Below are 23,408 nucleotides of genomic sequence, written 5' to 3' on the forward strand. Positions count from 1 at the left end.
TAATTTTAACAACATTACAAGATTTAGTATTTTTTCTTTAAATAACAGGTTATGTAAACTCGGGTTAAACTCGTTTCGACTTAGTTAAAGTTAACCTAATTTCAGACTTTTGCTGCTCAAGTTTTTTGTTTACATCACTAAAACATTAAAGTTAAAAATAATCCATTAGAAAAAAAAAGCGGAGAGTCGGACGAAATTGTCAGAATAGTTTTACGCATAATTTTTTATAATATAATTTATATAAATTTTTTTATTACTGACTATAAAAATGTTAACACAATTTCGAGTTACAAAACTTTTTTATTTGACCTAGTACATATATACTATAACAAGATACCACAAATGACTGCAAAATTGTACAACTTTTATTCCGCATTTTATTCGTCACACGTCACCGGCAATGTAAATATCGTTTCGCTCTGGTACGACATCGCGTCGTCAACATTAAAATAGAATTGTTTGCTAAATCGATTAAAATTACAAATAATAACCCATTTATTGTAATAATGTAAAGTTTTATCGATTTTTTAGTTAGAAGTGTTAAAGCTATTATATTTTGTACTCATAATATTAACTAAAAATGAACTAATATTGGCTAAATACGAAGGATAACGAATTGAAAAAGAAGATGTCTTCAGAAAAGACGTCCGGATTAAAACCTCCTTCAAAGTTGGTTAAAAAATCTGTTGCCAAACCAAGTAAGTTTCTTATTTTTCTTTTTTTTTTTCACAAACTAAATGTTGACATAAGTTTAAATCTTGTTTTTATAACCATGTGATGTTATATAATTGTAATAACTCCTCACATTTTAATTGTTTTTTTTTTGTATATATCTTTATCCTCGATGTGGGAAAGTCGAATGCGTGACTTAAACATAGAGTAACATAAGTTACTCCGTCCCAGTCTCGAGTTGCCTGTGGCAGTTTTTAAGTGCTGGCTCAGCAGGAGTTCTTACCGTTTATAGCGCCTTACTTAAGGGCGCTACAGCATAAGATCAGTGGGGATTGAACCCACGACCACATGTGTGGTGTAACAAGTGTTCTTACCACTACACCACGCTGCCGGTCTGTTCTACCTATTTCTGATATTATTGTATTTGTATGTTAATAAAGTTATTTTTAAAGGTGGAATTCCTCCCAAATCAGGAACACATTTAACTGCAACCACAACTAGTCTATCGAATGAAGATACATTTATTATAGGTAGCCTATATAATTGAAAAAAGTTTTCTGGCTTTATTTGTTTTACTACATAGCCTATTTATTAAAGTTGATACATTGTAGCTGTATTGTTAAATTTGGTCATATAAGAATAACTTTAACATATTCGTAATATCATGAAGGCCACTGTAGTGTTAATTAACAAAAGTTAATTTTCAGGTGACAAAGTTTATGTGACTGGGAACAAATTGGGTAGAATCCAGTTCTTGGGTGAAACTCAGTTTGCCCCAGGTCAGTGGGCCGGGGTTGTGTTGGATGAACCTGTCGGTAAAAATGATGGGTCAGTCGCGGGGGTTAAATATTTTCAGGTTAATAGCCTTACTTAAATAAGAGTGTTGATTTATAAATAGCCTATATAATATCATAAATTTTTTTTTTTAATTTAGTGTTTTAGAAAAAGTTTATTAAAAATTAAATTAACTTTTTAAATATTTTTAGTGTAAGCCATTGCACGGTGTTTTTACTCGAGTTAGTAAACTAATAAAAGCGGATGGAGGTCCACCAAAAACTACAGGTGTGTTATTATTATTATATGATTTATAAAAAAAAGTTTTAATTAAATTTTGTGAAATAACAATGAACTCATTTGTGTTATAAAGAACTTAGTAACATAACACTTTGGTTTTTAGAATCCACGTTTACAAAACCGAAAACCACAACAGCAAGGCCTTCTGCATTAACTGTTGAGAATGTCAAAGCTTCTACCACTTCTACTCCCGCTCCTAAGAAAAGTGGTAAGATAATGCATTCACTGTTTAGTTGATGGCTAAAAAATATGCAAAAAAATCTATAAATTTTGGGGACAAATTAAAAAACAGTTTTTTAATTTTTTAATTTCTGAAAACTTTTAATAATTTTAAATTTAAAATTTTTGTGGCGTTTGGCTAGGTATAAAATAAAAATTTAAAAGCTAATAGATGATTAATTTTTTGTCAGTTTTGTATACACAAGGACTTTTATAAAGGAGCTTTATTTTTATTGACAAAACCTTATCACTATTTACTTTGCCATTGTTTAATTTTTTATTTACCAAGTAATGACAGATGCCTGTGGTGTTCCATTTTATAAAAGATTTAAAACTTTGATGGTTTTTGTTATTTTTATATTTGACAATAAAATACAACTTTCATTTTTTATTTAACTTAATATTGATTTTTATTTTTCAACATTGGCAGTTTAATCAATAGTATTTACCAAACTTAAAATATATATAATTTTTTTTAATTTTAAACATAAATTTTTTAAAGGTTTGAGAAGTCCAACTGCTTCACTGAGAAGTTTAAAGTTAGGGGGAACCCCTAAAGTACAAAAACCTTCAGATACAAAAGTTGGAGACAAAGTTGTGGTCGGAGATAAAAATGGTAAAGCATAAAAATTTTGGAAAAAAAATTATCATTTGAAAAATTTGTTAATTTTAAAGACAGCAAAAACGATTAAAATAAACCAAGTATTTAACATAAATCAAAAAAAAAATTTGTATGATATTTGAAAAAATATTTGAAAAGCAGTTTACCTTATTTGTTAATATATTTTTGTGATGTCATTCACTTTTTCATTACAGGTATAGTAAAATTTATTGGTCAGACAGACTTTGCAAAGGGGCAGTGGGTTGGGGTTGAATTAGATGGTCCACAAGGAAAGAATGATGGTTCTGTTGCCGGAAAAAGGTAATTTAATTTAAAGATTTCCCAATTTATACTTGATGTAAAAAGGTCCCTTAAATACCTAATCAAATATTTAATTTTATGTTCTAGTCTCTAACTGTTTTCTCGGTTTAATTAAAAAATTAATTTTTGATTCAGATATTTTCAGTGTGCACCTAATCACGGTTTATTTGCTTTGGAAAAAAAAGTTCAAAAAATTGGAGCTTCTGGCACAGGTAATTTAAAAAAAAAATTGGCTTAACATTAAAGTAATTGTAAAAAATAAGTTTTCAAAACAGAACTAAAACAAATATTAAAGTTGTACACAAACCTAACATAAGTACTATTAAAATATATTTTCATGCAAGTTTTTGTTTTTGTTTTAGCAAAACCAAGAACAGGAATCAAATCTCCAAGTTCAAATGTATCAGTGAGCAGCATGAGTTCAATATCAAGTGTTAAACGACCAGCTGGCTTAAAAGTAAGTTGAATTATTTGGTTTAAAAGATAAAATCTACACACATTCAAAAAGTCATATTTCTTTGTTTACTTTTCAGCTTTGTAATAATAACTTACAACAGGTCTAAGGAAATAAAAGTTTATTTAAAATGTTTTTATTTCTATTGTTAAAAGATGAAAGAGTTTTTTTAAATAAATAAAACCTTTTAAAATAAACCAATTTTATTGAACATTTCATTCCTTATAACAAATCTTTAAAAGTGGGCATTTATTTACTTTTTTCTAAATAAATTAAACTTTTAACAATATAGTAATTTTTTTGTGTCCAATATTTGTATTTATAACAACTTTTTGGAAATGAGCATTCTTTTATTTTTACTTCTCTTAAGGGTTGTTTTGTTACTATTGTATATTAATAACAATGTTTAATACAGTATAAACACAAAGTTTTCATTTAACTTTCTTATCACATTCCCCTTTTTTTACATTTTTTTAATACTCAAATTTTTAGGCAAGGAAAGATGTTTCCTCTAGATATACCCAGAAAACTACTTCCACAGGTATGCAAGCATTACAAGAAGCATTAAAAGAGAAAGAAGAGCATGTTGATTCATTATTAGCTGAAAGAAATGAGTTTATGGAAATAAATTTACAAGCAGCAGAGAAACAAGCTTTACTAAAGAAAGTACAAGATGAATATGCAACAGTAGGTTTTATGTATATATATTTGTATTAAAGCGTCTCATAGTTAGTTAATTTTAGTAAAAACTCCATACTTTCAGAACTTTATTATTATTGTTTTATTGCATATATGCTTTATTAAACTATATAAATAGTTTTTATAAAATGTTAATATAGAGATTTTAACTTGGCCCCGAAAGAAATATTTATTTTGTTCTATGCGATAAAAAAAAAAATAGTTTTTTGTTTTTAGAAATATATATTTTTATATACCGAGTTGAATTTAAAAAATTATTTTTTGTTAATAATTTATTTTTTTTCTAGTATGTGGAATCAAAAGAAATAGAACTAGATGAACTTCGAAAATTAGTTCAGGAAGCTGACCAGGAAAAATTTCAACTTTCCAATCAACTTAAAGAAGAAAAAACTAAGGTGGAAGATCTTCAATTTCAGATAGAAGAAGGGCAAATTGATAAAGAAGATCTAGAAGTAAGAAATTATTTAATATTTTGACAAAAAAATGATAAAACTTAAAAAAAAATTTAAATCCTATAAATTCTTAAAAAAATGGTTATTGTACGATAGTTACAAAATATACTAAATTATTTTGTTAAAAAATTTTTTTTTAAATGAATTTATTTTATTTTGTTTTGGTTAAAGTTATAAAATAAGATTTACGAACTTTTTTTTCACGTTTGCATGCGCATGTATTTATAAAAAGTGCACGTTGAAACGAAAATAACAACTGCACCTTTTTTACTGACATTTATTTTCATTTTAACACTTTGAAAAAAGAATCAATTTCATACTGTTCAAGAAAAAAGCAAAGAGCTGGATTCCAGTCTTCAAATTGAGAGAAATCGGTCAAGAAGTTTGCAAACTAACTTGGAAAACACAAGGGTAACAAGAAATAGATTTCTTGTAGTGATCAGATGGTTAAATTTATATATTTGTAGGCATTAACATATTTTTATTGTCATATTACTTAAACAAGGCTTAAGGTGGCCTACAACTAAAATAAATTTGTTTTTTATTTAAAGCTTTATTAACCTTCAAATTAGTAAATGTAACTTTTTTAAATTTTTGTTAATGTTTAAATTTTTTTGGTTTTTGAGTTGACTCAAATTTAGGTTATTTTATGAAGCATGTAAAAATAACCTTTTTCCGACTGAGTTTTGTTAAAAACACAATTATGTTTATTTTTAACACAATTAAATTCTGGTTTGTGCATGGTTTAATGGTTGGTTTTTACTTGGCAAAAAAATAACAATTTCAGATATTATTTTTTTTTCTTAAGTGTTAAAATTTAATATTTTTTTTAAGGCTTTGACTGTAAATGATAGATCAGATTTATCAAAACTAAACGATGAATTATCAAGTTTAAGAAAGGAAAACGAAACCCTTCAAGATACAATTAAATTACTAGAAGAGGATAATTTGGATACGGTTTGTAAAAAAATTAAAATCATTTTTTCACATTAACTTTTTGATTTTCGTTCATTTACATAATTATAATTTAATATTTTTAATTTTTCATGAGTGTTTTTGTGTGTTAGTTAGTTGACTTTTTATAGCGCTAATCAGTTTATATCAGTAGTAAATTTGATTTTTAATATTTTCATTTTAATCACTTCACCTTTTTGATTAACATTTCACAAAAAATCAATTTTTTGCCTCAAAATTTTGGTGCCAGGCTTTAGATGAGTTTAGAGCAAAACTTTCAGCACAAGAAAAGGAGAAAGAAGATATGATGACGCAAATTAAAGAATTTAAACTAGAGATAGAAAATCTTAATAATGTAAGTTGTTTTTTATTTTAAGTTATTTTAATTTTAGGGTGTTTACATTTTTAAAAGTTTTTATAAAATAATTTTTTATTTTTTTTAATATGTGCATATATTGGCCCTTAAATATATGATTGAATTATTTCTTGACTACATATAAATTTTAGTTTTTGCCTATGTTTCTTTTTTTTGTAGACAAAAGAAGCAAACATGCAACAACTTGATGAGTTCAAATCATTATTGGACAATGCAAATAAACAAATTGAGATCAAAACTGTAGAGGTTAATGAAATAAAAACTAATCACAAATTAGAAATTCAAAATAAAGGAGATGGATCAACTGAAATGCAAGAAAAAACAAACAACTTAAACCAAGAAATAACTGATCTTAAACAAAAACTGGCTTCAAGTCAAAAAGAATCACAAACTGCAGCAGAAGAGCTTCAAAAATTAAAAGAAATGTTTCAGAAAACTGAGTTGGAGTTATCTGAAAAGAAAAACGAGAATGTTAAGCATGTTACGAATGTTGATCAACTAAAGAATTTGTTGCAGGCAACAGAAAAAGAGTTGAATGAAACAAAACAAGCTAAATCTGATTTCGAAACTGAAGTACAAGAGTTAAAGAATATTAAAATTAACTTTGAGGCACAAATTAGTAAACTAAAAAGCACGAATGAAGAAAGTCAAAGAGTTTTAGCAGAATCTCAAACCTTGGAAAAAAAGCAGAGAAAAGAAAATACTCAGCTTGCTGAAAAAGTCGAAATTTTGCAAAATTTAACAAAAGAAAACAATTTAAAAGAAAGTGAACAGATCGAAAAGTTGATTTCAAATATTGAAATCTTACAGAAAGAAAACCAGGAAATTGTTGAACAAAAATTAGTTTTACAAGAAAGTGACAATTTTTCTAAAACAAAATTATTAGAAAATGAATCTCATATTATCGAACTAAAAGAATCTTTAGAAAAAACAACAGAAAAACTCAACGAAATGACAAAAATTAACGAAGCGTTGGCAACAACCCATCAAGAGGCATCAGAAGAAATAAAACAATATAAGACTAAAATCGAAGAACTGTATTCTCAATTAGATGTAGCAAACCAAATCATCAGATCAACAAACGAAGAAATACAGGAATACGAAACAAAATTTGAACAAGAAAATGCAAAATTTCATCAACTGGAAATTGATTTAAATCGTTTTCGGTCTTTAGTTAAAGATGCTGATGAATTATCTAAATCCGATGCTAATTATAAAAGTTTAATTACCGATGAATTAAATGAATTAAAATCTAAAATGAGTGATTCCAATAAGGTATTTAAAATAATTGTTTTATGATTATTTTTTAATTTACTTTGATTTTTTTGTTAATTACATTTGCTTGTAATTTCTTTATCAAAACATGCATATTTTTTGTTACATGAACCTCATTTAAAAAATTATTGTGTGAAGCTAAAATTTTAACTATATTGTTTTTACTTACTGCTATTATGATATTATATTTTCAGCAGTGACTAAACCTTTTAATATATTATAGAAAATTATGAACCTCACTGAAATGTTGAATGAAGCAAATGCTAACAAGGATATTGCAGAGGCAAACTTGGCAACTGAAAAATCAAATTTCAATGACAGTGAAAGAAAATTAAATGAAGCAAATGAATTGCTTGAAACTAATATCAAGGTATAACATTTATCAATATTGATAATAGATATTATATATATATATAATTACATACATATAAATTGGATATATACCCAATATTTATATATTTAAATTGTATATATTGGACATAATATGTTATGTATAATATGTTCTATTTATGGCCCTTAAAAAATATGAAACTGCTGCTATGCAAAAATTTATTGCGACCACTTTCAAAAACAATTTAATCATTAATAACCCCACAAGTGGGAAAATATTAATGCCATCAGGCAAGGGTTAAACTACCTCCAATAATAACATTATTAAAAAAAAATTTACTGCATTTAAATTTGAAGATTTTAAATGTATTTTTTTAGAAATTAAATCTTGCTGATGAAGATATCACAAATTTAAAATCAGAGAACGAAAAAATTTCGAAACAACTTGAAGCAGAAACCAATCAAGCAAGCAGCTTGTTGGTTGAAAAAAAAAATATGTTGGAAAATTGGGAGGATTTGAAAGATAAATTCACTGAGACAAATCGAGTTTTAGAGAAAATACAACATGAGTTAAATGAGAAGTTAACGGTGTTAGATCATTTGGAAGCAAAGGTAAAAAACCTTGATAAAAAATTGTAACTGTTCTAAAATTTGTATTTTTTTACTGGAATTAGGCTTTGTATAGATTAAATTATTGACTTATATACTACTGAAAACTATTTTACCAAAAAGCTATTTTTCTGAACATCATTTTGCTGGCAATAAGACATTTTGTAATATCTCTTACACTCTAACCCCTTAGTTTAAAAAGGCCCTTAAATTAAAAAAAAATGTTACCTAACCTAAAATCGGTAAATGTTTTATTTACAATTTTTTTGATAAAAAAGGTTTTAAGTAAATGCATTTTCAGTAAATGCATGGTATAGTTTTTTGTGGCAATATGTTGCTAATGTTTGATAACGTTAAATAATATTTTTATTTATTTCTTAGTTACAAATTTTATATTTTTTAGGTAAAGCAATATGAAGAGGAAATAATAACTTTGAAGGAAAATTTAGAATTCGCAGAAGCAGAAGGTGAGCAGAAAAGTTTGCAATCTGTCAACAGTGGAAATCTGCTCCGAGACTCTCAAATGGAAGTCAAAACTTTGGAGGATAAGTTGAATAGTTTGATGGAGGAAAAGGGAGATACAGAGCAGGTTAAAACTATAATTGTTGATTATTTTGTTGTTAAATTTACTTTTAAAGTATTGTTGTGTTGTTATAATTAATACATTTTTTAGCAACAACGGTTTAGATTTAAAATACAAATAAATAGTTGTTTTTTTTCATTTTGGGTCATTAGTAAATACCACAATTTTTAAAATTGTTTTGTAACAAATTTTATAATTTTTTTAGAAATCATTTCATTATCTTGATCAAATCCAAGCTTTAGAAAAAGAAATAGGACAACATAAATCCAACTATGAAGTACAAACTAACTCACTCAATAAATTAAAAAATAACTTGGAGAAAAAATCTACAGAACATGAGACATTAACACAGGTTAGTCGGCTTATAACTTAACTTGTTTTAGAATACAAGTTTGGGTTTTGTAAAAAAACTTGGAAAATAAATTAAAAAAGGTTCAAATTTTTTCGGTCTTTCTAAAAATGATTTTGATTTATTGAAAAGTATTTATTTTTTTTTGTTGTTATAAATTTTACTTTTTTAAATTATAAAATATATGCAGAAATCTGAAGAACTACAAAGTAAATTTGATGAGCTAAATATAAGCCATGCTGACACATGCACAAAACTGGACAAATTTACCTTGGAGAATAACTCCCTTAACGAAAAAGTAAATAAACTAGAAGAACAAAATTTAAATATTGATCTAGAGAAATCGAATTTGTCAAAAAAAGTTGAAGATTTTACTCTCAAGAATAACGAGGCAAATAAAAACTTCGAATTGAAGAATGTTGAAAATAAAACACTCTGTGACCAGATTAGTGAACTTAACAAAGCAAAATGTAATCTTGAAAATGAAAAATCTGATCTCTCCAAGAAAATTGAAGAATTGACTACAAAAAATAATAAATCCATAAAAATCATTGAGTCAAAATTATCAGAAATCTCCACCTTAGAAGAAAATATAAATTCAATGAAAACCGAAAAAGAATCAGTAGAATCAAAGTTATCAGAATTAGAGAAAAAACTCAAAGAAACGGAATCAGAAAATACTTTGACCACTGAGAAACAGACACTAACAATAAGCAAACTTCAATCATTATGTGATGAATTAGAGAGTGACAAGGGACAAAGTATTGCTGATTATACCGAGCAGTTGATTATTGTTACTGAGTTGAAAGACAACTACGAGAAAAAATGTGATGACCATGACTTGTTAAAAAAGGTTTGTGGTTTGTTAAATTTAACTTAACAAAAACAATTGTGGTGTTTAGTGTCACTTTATAAATATATGGCAGCATGGTGTAGTAGAATAGTTGCTACACTACATAGGGTCGTTGGTTCGATCCCCACTGCTCCCATGCTGTAGCCCCCTTGAATATGGTACTATGAATGGTATGAACTCCTGCTAAGCCAGCACTTGATCATTACCATAATTATTGGGCAACTGTATTGTATATGTCCAAAACTGTCAAAGGCAACTCGACACTGGGTTAGGGTAACTGATGTTACTCTATGTTTAAATTTGCAACCTTTTCACATCGAGAATAAAGATATAAAAAATATATATATATATATATAAAATGAATTTTTGTTTTTTAAAACTTTTACATAAATATTTATTACTGGTAAAGTTACTAGTTTAACCAATATTTAATTTTTCTTTTGCTTTGTAGAAATCTGATGAATTACAAATTGAATTTGAAAATTTGGACAAAAATCATAAAGATGCAATCACAAAATCAATTGAATTATCATTGGAGATTAAAAATTTAATGGATCAGCTCAAAGATGCTAATGACCTCACCAATACAATGAAAAATGAAAAGGACAATCTTTCAAAAGAGATTCAAGAGTTGACTGATAAACACGCGGAATTAAATAACAATTATAGTTCTTTGCAAACTGAGAAAGAATTAACTGAATCAAAATTATCGGAATTAGAAACGAAATTTAAGGAGACCCAGTTGGCTTTGGAAAGTGAAAAAACTAATCTATCTCAAGAAATTCTAGAATTAAATACTAAAAACGACGAATTAAACAAAAATCTTGAAAATAAAGTAACAGAAATTAAAGATTTAAATCATAACTTTTGTACAGTAAAATCAGATAAAGAATCTGTCGAAGCAAAGTTGTCAGAATTGGAAATCAAACTAACTGAAGTTCAATCAGAAAATGCTTTAAATTTAGAGAAAAATTTGTCACAAATTACTAAATTAAATTCGATGTGTGAAATTTTGGAGACGGAAAAAAAACTACTGCTTGAAAATTCGAAATCATCAAACGAGACTTTAGTAGTACAAATAAATGATTTAAACAACAACAAAAAAGAATTATTATCCCAAATTGATAACCTTAACCAACAAATTCTTGAGTTGGAGAAATTCAACACTGTTGTGAAATCAGAAAAAGAAAATGTGTTAACTCAAATTGAAATTGTCACCACTAATAATCAAGCCTTGAGTAAGAACTTGAGTCAAAACTCTGAAACTATCGAAAATCAAAATACTCAAATAGAGGAATTAAACAAAAATCTTACTGATTTAAACTCGAAAATTGAAAATCTAAATCTTAAATTGAGTGGGTTAGAGCAAGAAAAATTAAACTCAGAATCCAAATTGAGTGAGTTACAAACTGAGCATTCTACTCTTACTGCACTTAATTCTGAAAATGAACTCAAACTCAAAGATGTTGAGCTAATTAAGTGTGAACTCGAGAAAGAAAAGATTCAAAATTTGAGTGAAATTGAAAAGTTAAAAAAGTTGGTGAATGAAGCAAATGTGAGCAATGAAAACTCGAAACAAAAAATTGAAAATTTGAGTGAAAAACTACAACTTACAATTAGTTCTGGGGATGCAAAAACCAATGATTTAAGGTAAAATTAACATTATTAAAACAAATTATACAAATATATCATTATTTTTTTTATTGGATTTTATAAGTCAATTTCATAAGGCAATTATGTTAGTTTTTATCATTTGCTTTAAAACTTGTATTTTTGTATGGTTTAGGACTATGGGCGATGGCCTCAGAACACAGTTAAAAGATATGGAATTAAATCACTCTTCAGTGAAAGAACAACTTGTTTTACTACAAACAACATCTCAAACTCAAATTGAGGACCATAAAAATAATCACTCAAAGTTAACCTCGGAGTTAGAAAACTTGACTCAAAAGAAAAATGAGCTTCAAAGTGAATTTGACGCGTTAAAAACAAAACAAGCCTCAACTGAATTTAGTTTAACAGATTTCAGAAATAAAAATGAGAATTTGAGTGAAAATGTCGTTAAAAAAGAGGCTACAATTTCTGAGTTAGAACAAAGGTAAATCTAAAAACTTTTTATCTCTTTAATAAAAGAATTTATTTAACTTTGTTATATTTTTTTTTGTATATTTCTTTATCCTCGATGTGGGAAAGTCGAATGTGCGACCTAAACATAGAGTAACATCAGTTACCCCGACCCAGTCCGAGTTGTCTGTGGCAGTTTTGGATATTATATAGATCATAATCGCCTGGTAATTATGCTGCTGATTAAGTGCTGGCTCAGCAGGAGTTCATACCATTTATAGCACCCTACTCAAGGGCTTTACAGCATGAGAGTAGTGGGGATTGAACCGAGACCTCAAGGTGGTATAGCAAGTGTTTTTACCACTACACCACGCTGCCAGTGATTTATATTTATTAGTGCTTTAATTTTTTATGATTTTTTTTCAGGTTGCAAAGTATTACTGAGGTACAAAATCAAAATAAATTACATTCGGAATCTACAATTGAATCTGTTAATAATCAACTTATTATAGTAAGTTTATAAGGGACAAAGTTGACAAAACTTTAAATTTTTTTCGGTTAGATATTTTTAGGCAAATTTTTTCATTTTTATTTTGTTATTTTTTTTTAGGTAACTAACGAAAAAGAAGCAATAAATATTAAATTTACACAATTGCAACAAGAAAGTAATACTAAAAACGAGGTGAATTTAATTAATAAATAATATTGCAATTAAATTAAATTTAAGGTTAGTTAAATTATTTAATTGAAAATTAAAATTATTAGTTAGTTTATAATTTATTGCTATTTAAATATCTTATATTATAAAAAAAACTGTTCAACTAAAGTAACTTTAAGGTATTTAAATATAAGAATAAAACATTTATAATTATAAAGTAAGTAATGGTATTAAAGTTAAGTGATTTATAATAGAAACTAACCTAAATTTATTTTTTTAACCTAAATATATTAACTTTGATTTTTTAACAAAATCTAATTTATGATGTTGTAATTACTACATGTAGAACCAAATTTGATTTTTTGTTCATTTTTAGAAAGTTTATTTCATTGTTTTGCTTGATTTTAGTAGTTTAATCACTATATCTTAAAACCAAATTGTACATTTAATTAAATTAATTTAATAGTATCATTAAATTAGTAAGGCTAAATATTTATGTACTGTAACAATTTTGTACAAAGTAAATTTATCTTATTGATATTTTGTACTTTTATGTTTAAAAAAACATAAATTGTTTTTGTTTTGTTTAATAAATCTTTTTATATGCTTAGAAATACCTTGAACTTAAAAAGGAATTTAATCAAATGGAAAACACAAATAAAGAAAATGTCGAAAAGTTGAATGTACTCAACAAACAAAATCAAGAGGTAATATTCTTTCATATTTTGTCGCCTTTTAAAGTAAAGCTTCTTATAACATTATTTTAAATTTATAATATTATTTTAATTTAAATTTTTAGGTTACAAATGAGAAAGAAGATTTAAATGTTAAATATACAGAATTACAAGAAGAAAACAACACTAATAATCAGGCATATTAACTTAATCAAATAATACTTTTGTTGCTTAATTTATTGGTAAATTTTTTTAATATAAAAACTACATTTGAAATGTTTTATTAGCTTCTTATAAAAATTTGTTTACAATTTTAGAAATATTTGGACTTGAAAAAGGCTTTTAATGAATTAGAAAATTCAAATACAGAAACTGTAAACAAATTAAATATGCTTGAAACACAAAGTCAGCAGGTGAGCTTAGCTGAAGATTTTATTATAGTTTTTTTTTATATATCTTTATCATTAATGTGAAAAGGTCGACTTCACTACCTAAACATAGAGTAACAGTTACCTCGACCCAGTCTTAAGTTGCCTTTAGCATTTTGGGATACTATAGAATATATAATTGTCTCATAATAACATTGCCAATAACTGCTGGCTCAGCAGGAGTTCATACTGTATAAAGCACCTTACTTGAGAGCGCTACAGCATGAGAGCTGTTGGGATCGAACCTATGACCTCATGTAGTGTAGCAATTGTTCTGCACTATGCTGCTGGGTTTAAGTTATCTTTAATTATATTTAAAACCATTATTACAAAAATTTGTGGCTAACTTTTATGATCTTACTTTCAGGTGACAACAGACAAAGAAGAAATAAATGTTAAATTATTACAGTTACAGCAAGAAAATATTCGCAAAGATAAGGTATTTATATATTTAAAAAGATGATTTTTTAAGTGATATACTTACATAAATCTTATTTAATTTTTTTGTTTTTATTAGAAATTTTCTGACTTAGAAAAAACATTCAATGATTTGAAAAAATCAAATAATGAGATACTTGAGAAATATAATTTACTTGAAGCTCAGAGTCAGCAAGTAAGTGAACATTTTATCATAAAGTAATACCTTTGCCTTAATTTATTAACTAAAATAAAATGAAATTTGTGGCCAACTTTTTTGATTTTACTTTTAGGTGACCACCGACAAGGAAGAAATAAATGTTAACTTATTACAACTACAGCAAGAACATAGTAGCAAAGATGAGGTATTGTATATACACACAATTAACTTTAAATCATAAAAAACATATATATTTTACCAACTAAGCTTACATTAACAAAATACTATGTAAATTAACTGATGTTTTAAAAAAAAATTAATGATTTTATTTATTAGAAATTTTCTGAATTGGAAAAAGCATTCAATGATTTACAAAATTCAAACCAAGAGGTTCTTGATAAATATAACTTACTCGAAACTCAAAATAAAGAGGTATTAAGGAAAACAAATCGTTTAAAATTAATGTATTTTATATTTTGTAACCCTTAATAACAATACAGTGTTGATATATTTTATTGTTTTAAATTTAGGTGATGAATGAAAAAGAAGAAATTAACAATAATTTGATACAACTAGAACAAGAAAACAATAGCAACAATCAGGTGGTTATTACTTTAGGGTTTTTACAACAATGTAAAATACTGATAAATATAGAAACTCATCTAAATTTAATGTTTTTTACTTTATAATATAAAATTGTATTTTATAGAAATACATTGACCTGGAAAAAGATTTTAATGAGCTGAAAAATACAAATAAAGACACTCACGAAAAACTTAATTTACTAGAAACACAAAATCAAGAGGTAAAAGTACAATTTTTGGTGAATATTTTATTTTTTTGACGTCACTTTGTTTACAATTAACAATTTAACATGACGTCCATATTTTAAGGCATTAAATGTAAAAGAGGGACATGAACAGAAACTAAAACTTATGGAAAAAAGGTAAATGATTTACTTAAACTGCACTTACGTAAACACCTAAAATAGTTTTTAAAATTAATTTTGGTAGGTTTTTCTAATTAAACCCTAATTTGACGTATTGTAAGTTTTTATTATCTTAGTTTTTGTTAAATTTTTGACTTGAAACTTACACTTTAGTTAATAATAATAATAATACACTGCTAAATTGTGTTTATTATTATGCTTTTTAGTGTGTTTACTACTTTAACTAAACACTTGTAGTTTAAATTAATTTGTTAAAATTTATTGCAGTGCACTTGATATAGAGGAAAGGTATTCAATTCATATTATTTTGCATGAATTGTATTTCTATTTAAAGTTTATAAGCTGAATAATGTTTTAATGTACTATTTTATATAGAACATAAATTTGTAAACTTGCATAATATATTTATTTAAAAAAAATATATATCACAACATGATATTTGCTTACAAAATGCATGTATAATTTTTATTTTTTGTTAAACTGTTGTAAATATAATATGAAAAAATAAATGTTCTCTGATATTTATTTTTAACTTAATTTTTTCCCAGGGAAAATGTTCTAAAAAGGGAATTTTCCCAAGAAAGAGAATCATTGCAAAGGTCTCTTGATATAACAGCTTCACTTATTGAAGAGAAAAATAAAGAAATTCAAACTTGTAAAGAGGTAAACAAATTAACTACAAGATTTGGTTTAAAATTTTAGTACATTTTTGGTCCACTGTTTTATAGGAACTTGACATTTGATAGTAAATTTCGTACATTATTTTTATTGATGTTTTCAGAACTTACAAGCGAACAAGATACAACTTGATCAATTTGAATTAAATCTTAAACATGTTGAAAATGAAAAGTTTCTTCTTAAACAAGATGTCGAAAAATTAAAACAACAAACTTCATTGGGCACAGGTAAAAAGATAGAAGAAAAATAAAACATCAATTTTTACACAAACAGTGATCTTTTATTTTAAAGCCTTATGTATTAGTTAGACATATCTGTGTTGTGTACGAATATTTATTATATAAAAAAAACTTTATTTTTTACAGAGTCCAATCAAGTTGTGAGCCAAAATGGGGGTTCCTCTGATTTTCTTAACACAGTAATAGTTGATCAACAACAAAAAATCACAAAACTTAATCAGAGAATCGTGGAACTTGAGAATATGATGGTGAATGGAAATAATTATGACAGGGATCTAGATGATGATGGGTAGGATTTGTTGTTAATTACTAATTATTTGAGTTTACAATTTGGGTAGATAATTAATGTATTGGTATTGTTTTGGTAGTAGCAAATGGATTGATTTTATTAATTTAATTATGAATAAACCAGCCTATATTTTCCAACTATTTTAGTCACTTCGTAAAGCACAGCTTTAAAAACCTAGAAAATTTTTTTTTTTTTTACCTTTTTTCAATTTTAAAGTGATCCTTCAAGAACTATAGCCCCTCGGTTGTTTTGTGATATTTGTGACATCTTTGATGCTCATGACACAGAAGATTGTCCGACACAGAGCATGGAGGATCCGGAAGCAGGACACGGATCGTTGCATCATTATCAGAGAGGAGAAGAGAGACCATACTGTGAAAATTGTGAAGGTCTTTAAATTAATTTAAATTAAGCATCAAATTATTTTTTTTTGTAAATTACTGTCTTAGAATTATTACTTTAAACTTCTGTTTAACTAAACTTCTGTTTAACTATTTAGGTTATATTTTACGTTTTAATTCAGTTTTTTTTACCAATCTATTTACAGTGTCTAATTAAACATGTTCAGTCAAAAGGGTAAAATATAAATTGAAATAATACCATGGGTTTTTGTTATAACAACTCTTTGCAATTTTTTTTGAGATGTACTAACTGTTTATTTTGAGTTGAATTAAAAAATTTTAACTACTAAATTTTTAAGTCTATTTATTTAAATATATTTAAAAAGTTATTCCCTTAAATGTATAGAATAATTTATTTTACACTACGGGATTACCACAAACCTTAAAAAATATATAGTTTTTTAGTTTAAAAGTTGTTGTTAAACAAATATCTTTTTTATTTCTTAGTGTTTGGACACTGGACGAACGATTGTGAAGAAGAACAAATGTATTAATTATTTACAAATTATTTTTTTAACCATGTTATTTGTACTAATATGCATGTTTCATCAGTTTTAAATTTCTTTCTGTTGCTTTTGTTGAATTCATTATAATTTTTTCTGCCTTCTCGTGTTGATTTTTGTTTGTACTCAATTTTGTAGCTAAATATGTACAGAGAATATTAAAATAATTGTTGGGCTTAAGCAAAAACATTTAAAGGTTCTAGTGTGTCTAATTTTTAGTTACTTTTCTTGGCAAGGATAAGTTAAAAGGCCAGAGAAGCTTGGTTTGGATCCTTTTAATTACACGTTTTTTGTCAGAGATAAGTGGTGTTTATACTTTAAAAAAAGGTTTATTTTTAAGTTATGTATTTGTTAAATTACTTTAGCCACATAGGGTTCTATTTCTAGTGGAAAACAAAACGTCTTTTAAGCTATTAAATTTAAACATTTACCAAAGTTTAATAATTTAACCCTATTTAATTTTTTATAGTTAAATCAATTATCTTAAATACCAATATCTATTATTACTTAGAAATTATAACAATAAGTTTGGCATTCATGGGGATAAATAGAAGTTATATAAAAAGCGGTTATAACCTCTGTTTAAATAAGTTCTCGTGATTGCAATGACCTTTCCTCATTTTTTTAATTAGTAAGGCTTTTAAAACGTTATAATGCTTTGTTTAGATATCAGTTGTTTACTTCCACCATTAACTAAGAAAAAGCGCTTGTTATTTTGTTAAAAATGTTAAAAGAAAAGTGTTTAATGTCGCCCAACAGCGAGTTCGTGGGAGCAGTCAGTGAGTCAGCTAAGTAATAACAAGCTAATTAGCTAAACCGCCGCGGGGTGCTGACTAAGCAGTTTGTAAAATGCGGTTGTAAAACTTGTAAACAAAAAACAATTTTTGTAAATATCAACTATTTTTTATTGCATGCAGTTATAACAATTGTCAATCTGTTTGCCTTTTTAGACTGACAGGCTGTTAAATTTTTAGAGTAAACTTTTAAACTATGTCTTATTGCCGCAAAGAAGGCAAAGATACAATTATATTTGCCACAGAAGAATTTCTATCAACCCCAAGCACAGAAACTTTAGCACCTGACAATAAAAGTGACATTGACACTAGTAATGCTAGCGCTATTTTACCAAATGGTGAGATAAATTGGGACTGTCCCTGTTTAGGAAATCTTCCCAGTGGGCCATGTGGCCCTGCATTTAAAGAAGCATTCTCATGTTGGGTGGAAAACAGAGACGACGAAGAAAACTTTGCAAGTAATTGTTTTGAGAATTTTACAAAATGGGAATATTGTTTAGCCGAGAATAAAGAAATTTATAGAACGTCAGATGACGATGTAAGTACAGATTCCAAAACAGACAATTTTAAAGAAACTGAAAATGAAGAACAAACAAAACAAATAGAGTCGTCTGAACAGTTGTCGTCAACTGTAAATCCTGAATCTAATCGGGCAATTGCAGCTGCTTCAGTTAAGGAATAATTTATATGAATATAAACTACAATGTGTAGTTTTTTATATTTGATTTACTGTAAGGTTTAATAATTTAATTGTGTGCTGTTTTTAACAACATTAATTTGTGTTTAAATAATTATATATTTACAAAGTAACTGTTTTCGAATTTCAATCATAGATCTTAATTTTGTAGGCTTACTTTTATTACAAAAATTAACCCAACCTTTTTTTTGAAAATCCAGGTTTAGAAATTTTTAAATGTTTTAGTTTTCGTAAATAGAAAAAATGAGTGAATATGATTCAATAATTCAATCAAACAGAGGATCTTCTTATGGTTCGTGTGTAAGAACTGCTACGAAATCAACAGTTTCATATTACAAACACCACCTTCAACCTTCCGATACTTTGCAAGGATTGTCTTTAAAATATGGGACTACTACTGAAGAATTAAGAAGAGTAAATAAACTTTATAGTTCAGATACCATTTTTCTTAAAGAGGTGTTGTTAATTCCTGAAAGTAACATCCCATCTACATCAAGTCAATGTCTTACAGAAAACAAACCTAACAGTGAAGTCACGAAATCAAGTTTGGTTGAAAAAGTTAAAACAAAGGAAACCGCTTCTGTAAAAATAGACGAAAATGGTAAGAAATCTGAGAAAAGTGCTCCAGTAATTGAAGTAAGCCAAGAGCAAGATGCATTCTCGTTTTTAAAGCAATTAGACTCTAAGATATTAGCCGGTAAAAAGGCGACTGAAAACTATCGCGCACCAGACGTCTATTCAGAAGAAGTCAACTCTACGAGGATATTTGAAGATAATCCTTTAAATCATAAAACAGTTTTCTCACATAAGGGTAATGCTGGTGGCTTGTTAAATCTTTAATTTGTGTGGTTTTTATTGTTTTAGTTTTTTCACTGTAGTATGTTTGTCAATTAAGGTTTTTATTGTTTTTTTTTTCACTGTGTAATGTTTAGCTTAATTTTATTTTATGCACAACACTAAAATTGTCCTTCACCAACGCTTGACCAAAAGTACTTAAATCATAAGAACTGAAATAAATGTAAGGGCTCTACAATACATATATATTATTTTAAATAAAGGACAACATTTTCTTATATTTAGCTTAAATACAATAGCACATTTTTTTTTTTTTTATCTGTGCAAATTTCTATGAAATTATGTACTAGTTTTGTGCTTTATTATATATGTTATTTTCTTATGATATATACATATATTCATTTATATAGGCTATATATACTGTATAGATGTTTTTTTATTTTATTACTTGTGTTTTTGTTGTAAAGTAAGCAATTGAGAAGTTATTGCAAACTTAATTTTTTGTTTTTATTTTTAAACTCTTCCTTTTTGTTTATCATACTTGCACAATGATAAATTCATGTTTTTGTAGTTTGGGAAACAATTGATAACTTACAATAGTAATTCTCAAAAATCAAGTACTTTTATTTTTATATATATTTTCTAAGCTATATCTTGTCTGTAATGTGCTAGTTCAAAATAAATGTAGTTTTCTTTATCTTAAATTTTGTTTTATTTATCAGGTTAATGGTAGGAGTTGTTAACAAATGTTTAACCTACTTGTTAATTTGATGATTAATTAACCAATCAACACAGAACATCAACATGGTAAATATTTGGTTTTGTTTAATTTTGTTTATGGTAATTACTAAACAGTCAAAATTATTGTTAAAGATGAGTAATATGCATTGTTTTTTTGATACATCAACTTTAAATCATTGATTAAAAAAAACAATAGAATATTTAATTAGTGGGTTGCTTTTTGTTGTTATATATAATTTTGCTGACTCTTTATTTTTTTACATAATAAATATAATTGTTTTTAATAAAGCAACGTACCTAAAAATATATAGCATGATAACAGTCCATTAACAATATACTAATTATAGTTTTATTACAATGAAAAGACTAATAATGAATAGGACTGTTGAATAGATGCTCATCGATAGTAATAATCAGTCAATCTTGCAATTTTAAGTGACTGTTACAGGCCTGTCGCTCCCATAAGTTGTATATTCAGATTTGTACATGTGTGGTATGGACATAACTTCTTTGGAACCTGGTTTAGCAATTACCCAAGGCGTGTCTATCGGGCAGGAAAAGATTTCCTTAAGTTTTATATCTGATGGTTTTCTGTATGAATCCGTAACCAGTGTGCTTAAACCTATAAAATAAAATCAATAGTTATTAAATTATAACTGAATTTATTACTTAGACTTGAAGTGGAGTCTGGTTTATATGTTATTTTATTTCCGACCAATATTCATTTATAAATGATCTTTAATTACGAAAGTTATTTCGTTACCGGTATGTGGGACTGGGACCATTGGTTTAGGAAGTCGGGGTATTTTCGAGGGAGTAGTAAACCAAGTTGGGTCCCTCATTGGATGGGGCTCTCTTGGCACTGAGTTTTTGGGTAAGGGGTTAAGTTTTGACCCATGACCCCATGCTTTCGGGTACTCTTCACATTCCCAATAAGTTGATGCATCTTTTTTAGGGTAATCTAGCAGCTCTTCTCTAAGAAAAACACAAAGAAAAATAAATTTCCTTTTTTTTAATATTGGATTGTCTTTATTTGATTACTAATAATACAGTGCTCTTTTTTCTCCACCAACTTTAATAGCTAATCTTACCTTTTAAACGATCTCCAAGCCTGTTGAGATGTACTGATATAAACATCATTTAAATTAAGCATTTGCTTGTCTCTTATAAAGAAAGGCCTTCCTGAAACTGCTTTGTTTTGTGTGCTTCCTATAACCTTCTGTGAGGGGCCCTGTTTATGATGTTGGGATAAAACAAATGGTTGTGGGCCGGCTTTAAAATTTGTGTTCAAGGAGAGACCACGACTGCCATTGTACTTTGTTTTCATTTCTGATGATTGGAATCCCATTGTAAGTGGCGTTCGCCATTCCCTTGGTTGTAACTGTAAAGACATATCATAAAATTAACAGCTATTGTACAATATTATAAAAATAATATATCTGAATGGTCTTTTAAATAATAGCATATTGTATTTTAACATACATTCTTTATGTTTTATAAGTAGAAAATTTTACCTGCAGTGGAAAGGTATCTGTTGAAATAATTATTAAGGCGTTAGCTTGTTTAAATTAAAAATAAACCAGTAGCTTTTCTGTTGAACTAAACTATAATTTAACTTAATTTACTAACCTGTGTTCTTGTTGAAGAATCATATGCATTCATTTTTATAAATTTATGAGCTTCTTGTTCAAATTTATAATTCAACTAAATCTTACTACAATTTTTTTTTATCTTATAACCTCATCTTAACTTTATTGTGATGTCATAAAGAACTGATTTATATGTTAAATAACTATAGGCCATCTAGACCCTTTAAATACCTAACTACTTTGTCTAACTTAACATTTTGTTTTGCTATAACTTATCTCATTTGAGCTTATAGATTTCGTTAAACTATATTTAAATCAAGAAAATAGTATGGTATTAATGGTATATCTAGCTAACAAAAAATATAGTAAGATAAAGTATAAACAAATCAATGTAATAAATTACTTTTTTAAACCTGCTTTTATTTTTACAGTTGAGGTAGATATTAAACAAAAAAATAATGATTGGTGAAGTTAATTTTGTTTCTTGATTAATGAATATTTCTCCATGGTTGTTTTACCTTTTCAATATTGTCCTTCACATAATGAACTTTCCATGAACCTGGGGCTTTTTTGTAGCTGGGGTGAGAAAGAACCCCGCCCATGTGTTTAAAATTGTGGGTGGTTCCTGTTGTTGTGTCATAATGGTTTATAACTTGATCATTTGGGGTAACTTGGTCAGGGGCAGTTAATGGGGGTGGTAGGGGATCATTAATAGTTCTCTAAAAAATGAATTTATTTAAGTAGAAATAGTCTATGTACAATGTTTAAAAGATTCTTTTTTAATAATTGTCTGATTGTATTTTCTGTCTAATGAAGGTGACAAATCTTGGTATTTATTTAAATTACTTGTTATGTGGAATATTTAAACTTTTACAACCAATTATGGTAACTAAAGTAAGCTATTTTGACCTGCTTAATATTTTTTTAAATATACAATTCCATAACAAAAAGGCAGAAACCAATTAAGGACAGAAAAAGATATTTTTCTATTTAAATACTTACTCTAAAGTTAGAAGGTGGAAAATAATATCCTTTAGAATAATAATGACCACAGCCGGTGCTTGTTAGGTTAAGATCATGTCGATTTAAGTCTGACCCAACTTCGCCATGTCCCCTACGCAATTCCATTATAATTAACCTGCGCCCAAAGTTTAGTCGCCCTTTGATTTTTCAGTTATATCGGCCTAGCAAATTGACAATATAAGTTCTTAATGACCCTTATTTCGGTATTATGTATTATAAAGCTAAAAAATACAATAAAAATGGTTAAACCTACAATTTTTTTTACTTTCAGCTCTCTTTAGATGTTTTTTAATTATTAAATCCTAGCACAAAATGTTTTAGCGGCGTTTATTGCCATGGCGACGAAAATATTGTCAATAAAGTCACGTGGTATTAAGTGTTTCCAAATAATTTTTTTAATAACAATGATTAATTTTTTTTGATTAGATTGTTTTTTATTAAAGTTCGAATGTGAATAATTCTATACAACCATTTTTGGCAATAAAACG

The 23,408-nt window shown here is 27.0% G+C and overlaps 4 protein-coding genes across 6 annotated transcripts; 3 read left to right on the forward strand and 1 right to left on the reverse strand.

Moving 5' to 3' along the window:
* Positions 1-536: 536 nt before the first annotated feature.
* On the forward strand, positions 537-17,463 carry LOC145752024 (uncharacterized). 3 transcript variants are annotated; one of them, XM_082568207.1, is made up of 40 exons: positions 537-698; positions 1,125-1,202; positions 1,380-1,528; positions 1,659-1,734; positions 1,850-1,954; positions 2,468-2,581; positions 2,782-2,887; positions 3,023-3,099; positions 3,250-3,344; positions 3,834-4,028; positions 4,328-4,492; positions 4,799-4,903; positions 5,327-5,449; positions 5,697-5,801; positions 5,982-7,097; positions 7,321-7,467; positions 7,806-8,039; positions 8,440-8,625; positions 8,825-8,971; positions 9,159-9,821; positions 10,273-11,471; positions 11,608-11,919; positions 12,312-12,396; positions 12,496-12,567; positions 13,155-13,250; positions 13,343-13,414; positions 13,535-13,630; positions 14,013-14,084; positions 14,163-14,258; positions 14,356-14,427; positions 14,559-14,654; positions 14,753-14,824; positions 14,932-15,027; positions 15,116-15,168; positions 15,439-15,459; positions 15,720-15,834; positions 15,953-16,076; positions 16,215-16,377; positions 16,594-16,766; positions 17,226-17,463. In XM_082568207.1, the coding sequence occupies exons 1-40, from the start codon at positions 629-631 to the stop codon at positions 17,270-17,272; spliced, it is 7,188 nt and encodes a 2,395-aa protein (XP_082424333.1). In that variant the 5' UTR covers positions 537-628; the 3' UTR covers positions 17,273-17,463. The 3 variants fall into 3 exon arrangements, with proteins under 3 accessions (XP_082424333.1, XP_082424335.1, XP_082424336.1); XM_082568209.1 differs by lacking the exon at positions 15,439-15,459; XM_082568210.1 differs by lacking the exon at positions 4,799-4,903.
* A 751-nt stretch (positions 17,464-18,214) lies between these two features.
* LOC145753958 (mitochondrial intermembrane space import and assembly protein 40-B-like) lies at positions 18,215-18,972 on the forward strand. Its single transcript, XM_082570509.1, has one exon. The coding sequence runs from the start codon at positions 18,272-18,274 to the stop codon at positions 18,755-18,757; it is 486 nt and encodes a 161-aa protein (XP_082426635.1). The 5' UTR covers positions 18,215-18,271; the 3' UTR covers positions 18,758-18,972.
* Positions 18,973-18,976: 4 nt separating this feature from the next.
* LOC145753957 (lysM and putative peptidoglycan-binding domain-containing protein 2-like) lies at positions 18,977-20,543 on the forward strand. Its single transcript, XM_082570508.1, has 2 exons — positions 18,977-19,583; positions 20,290-20,543. Exons 1-2 carry the CDS (start codon positions 19,016-19,018, stop codon positions 20,292-20,294), a joined length of 573 nt encoding a protein of 190 aa, XP_082426634.1. The 5' UTR covers positions 18,977-19,015; the 3' UTR covers positions 20,295-20,543.
* On the reverse strand, positions 20,302-23,136 carry LOC145753956 (stabilizer of axonemal microtubules 3-like). The gene is made up of 5 exons (XM_082570507.1): positions 22,900-23,136; positions 22,416-22,616; positions 21,400-21,689; positions 21,072-21,283; positions 20,302-20,930 (listed from the first exon to the last, which is right to left on the reverse strand). The coding sequence occupies exons 1-5, from the start codon at positions 23,023-23,025 to the stop codon at positions 20,740-20,742; spliced, it is 1,020 nt and encodes a 339-aa protein (XP_082426633.1). The 5' UTR covers positions 23,026-23,136; the 3' UTR covers positions 20,302-20,739.
* Between the last annotated feature and the right edge of the window lie 272 nt (positions 23,137-23,408).

This window comes from Corella eumyota, chromosome 5 (assembly GCF_963082875.1).
Source record: "Corella eumyota chromosome 5, kaCorEumy4.1, whole genome shotgun sequence".
Taxonomy (NCBI): Eukaryota; Metazoa; Chordata; class Ascidiacea; order Phlebobranchia; family Corellidae; genus Corella; species Corella eumyota.

Bases quoted from the DNA above. Each gene is read 5' to 3' on its own strand.
- LOC145753958 (XM_082570509.1), top strand. From the start codon at position 18,272: ATGTCTTATTGCCGCAAAGAAGGCAAAGATACAATTATATTTGCCACA.
- LOC145752024 (XM_082568207.1), top strand. From the start codon at position 629: ATGTCTTCAGAAAAGACGTCCGGATTAAAACCTCCTTCAAAGTTGGTT. The intron at 4,493-4,798 runs GTAAGAAATTAT...CTTTGAAAAAAG, and splicing joins TTGATAAAGAAGATCTAGAA to AATCAATTTCATACTGTTCA. The intron at 15,460-15,719 runs GTATTCAATTCA...ATTTTTTCCCAG, and splicing joins GCACTTGATATAGAGGAAAG to GGAAAATGTTCTAAAAAGGG.
- LOC145753957 (XM_082570508.1), top strand. From the start codon at position 19,016: ATGAGTGAATATGATTCAATAATTCAATCAAACAGAGGATCTTCTTAT.
- LOC145753956 (XM_082570507.1), bottom strand. From the start codon at position 23,025: ATGGAATTGCGTAGGGGACATGGCGAAGTTGGGTCAGACTTAAATCGA. The intron at 22,617-22,899 runs GTAAGTATTTAA...TTCATTTTTTAG, and splicing joins TTCCACCTTCTAACTTTAGA to AGAACTATTAATGATCCCCT. The intron at 20,931-21,071 runs GTAACGAAATAA...TTTATTTTATAG, and splicing joins GGTCCCAGTCCCACATACCG to GTTTAAGCACACTGGTTACG.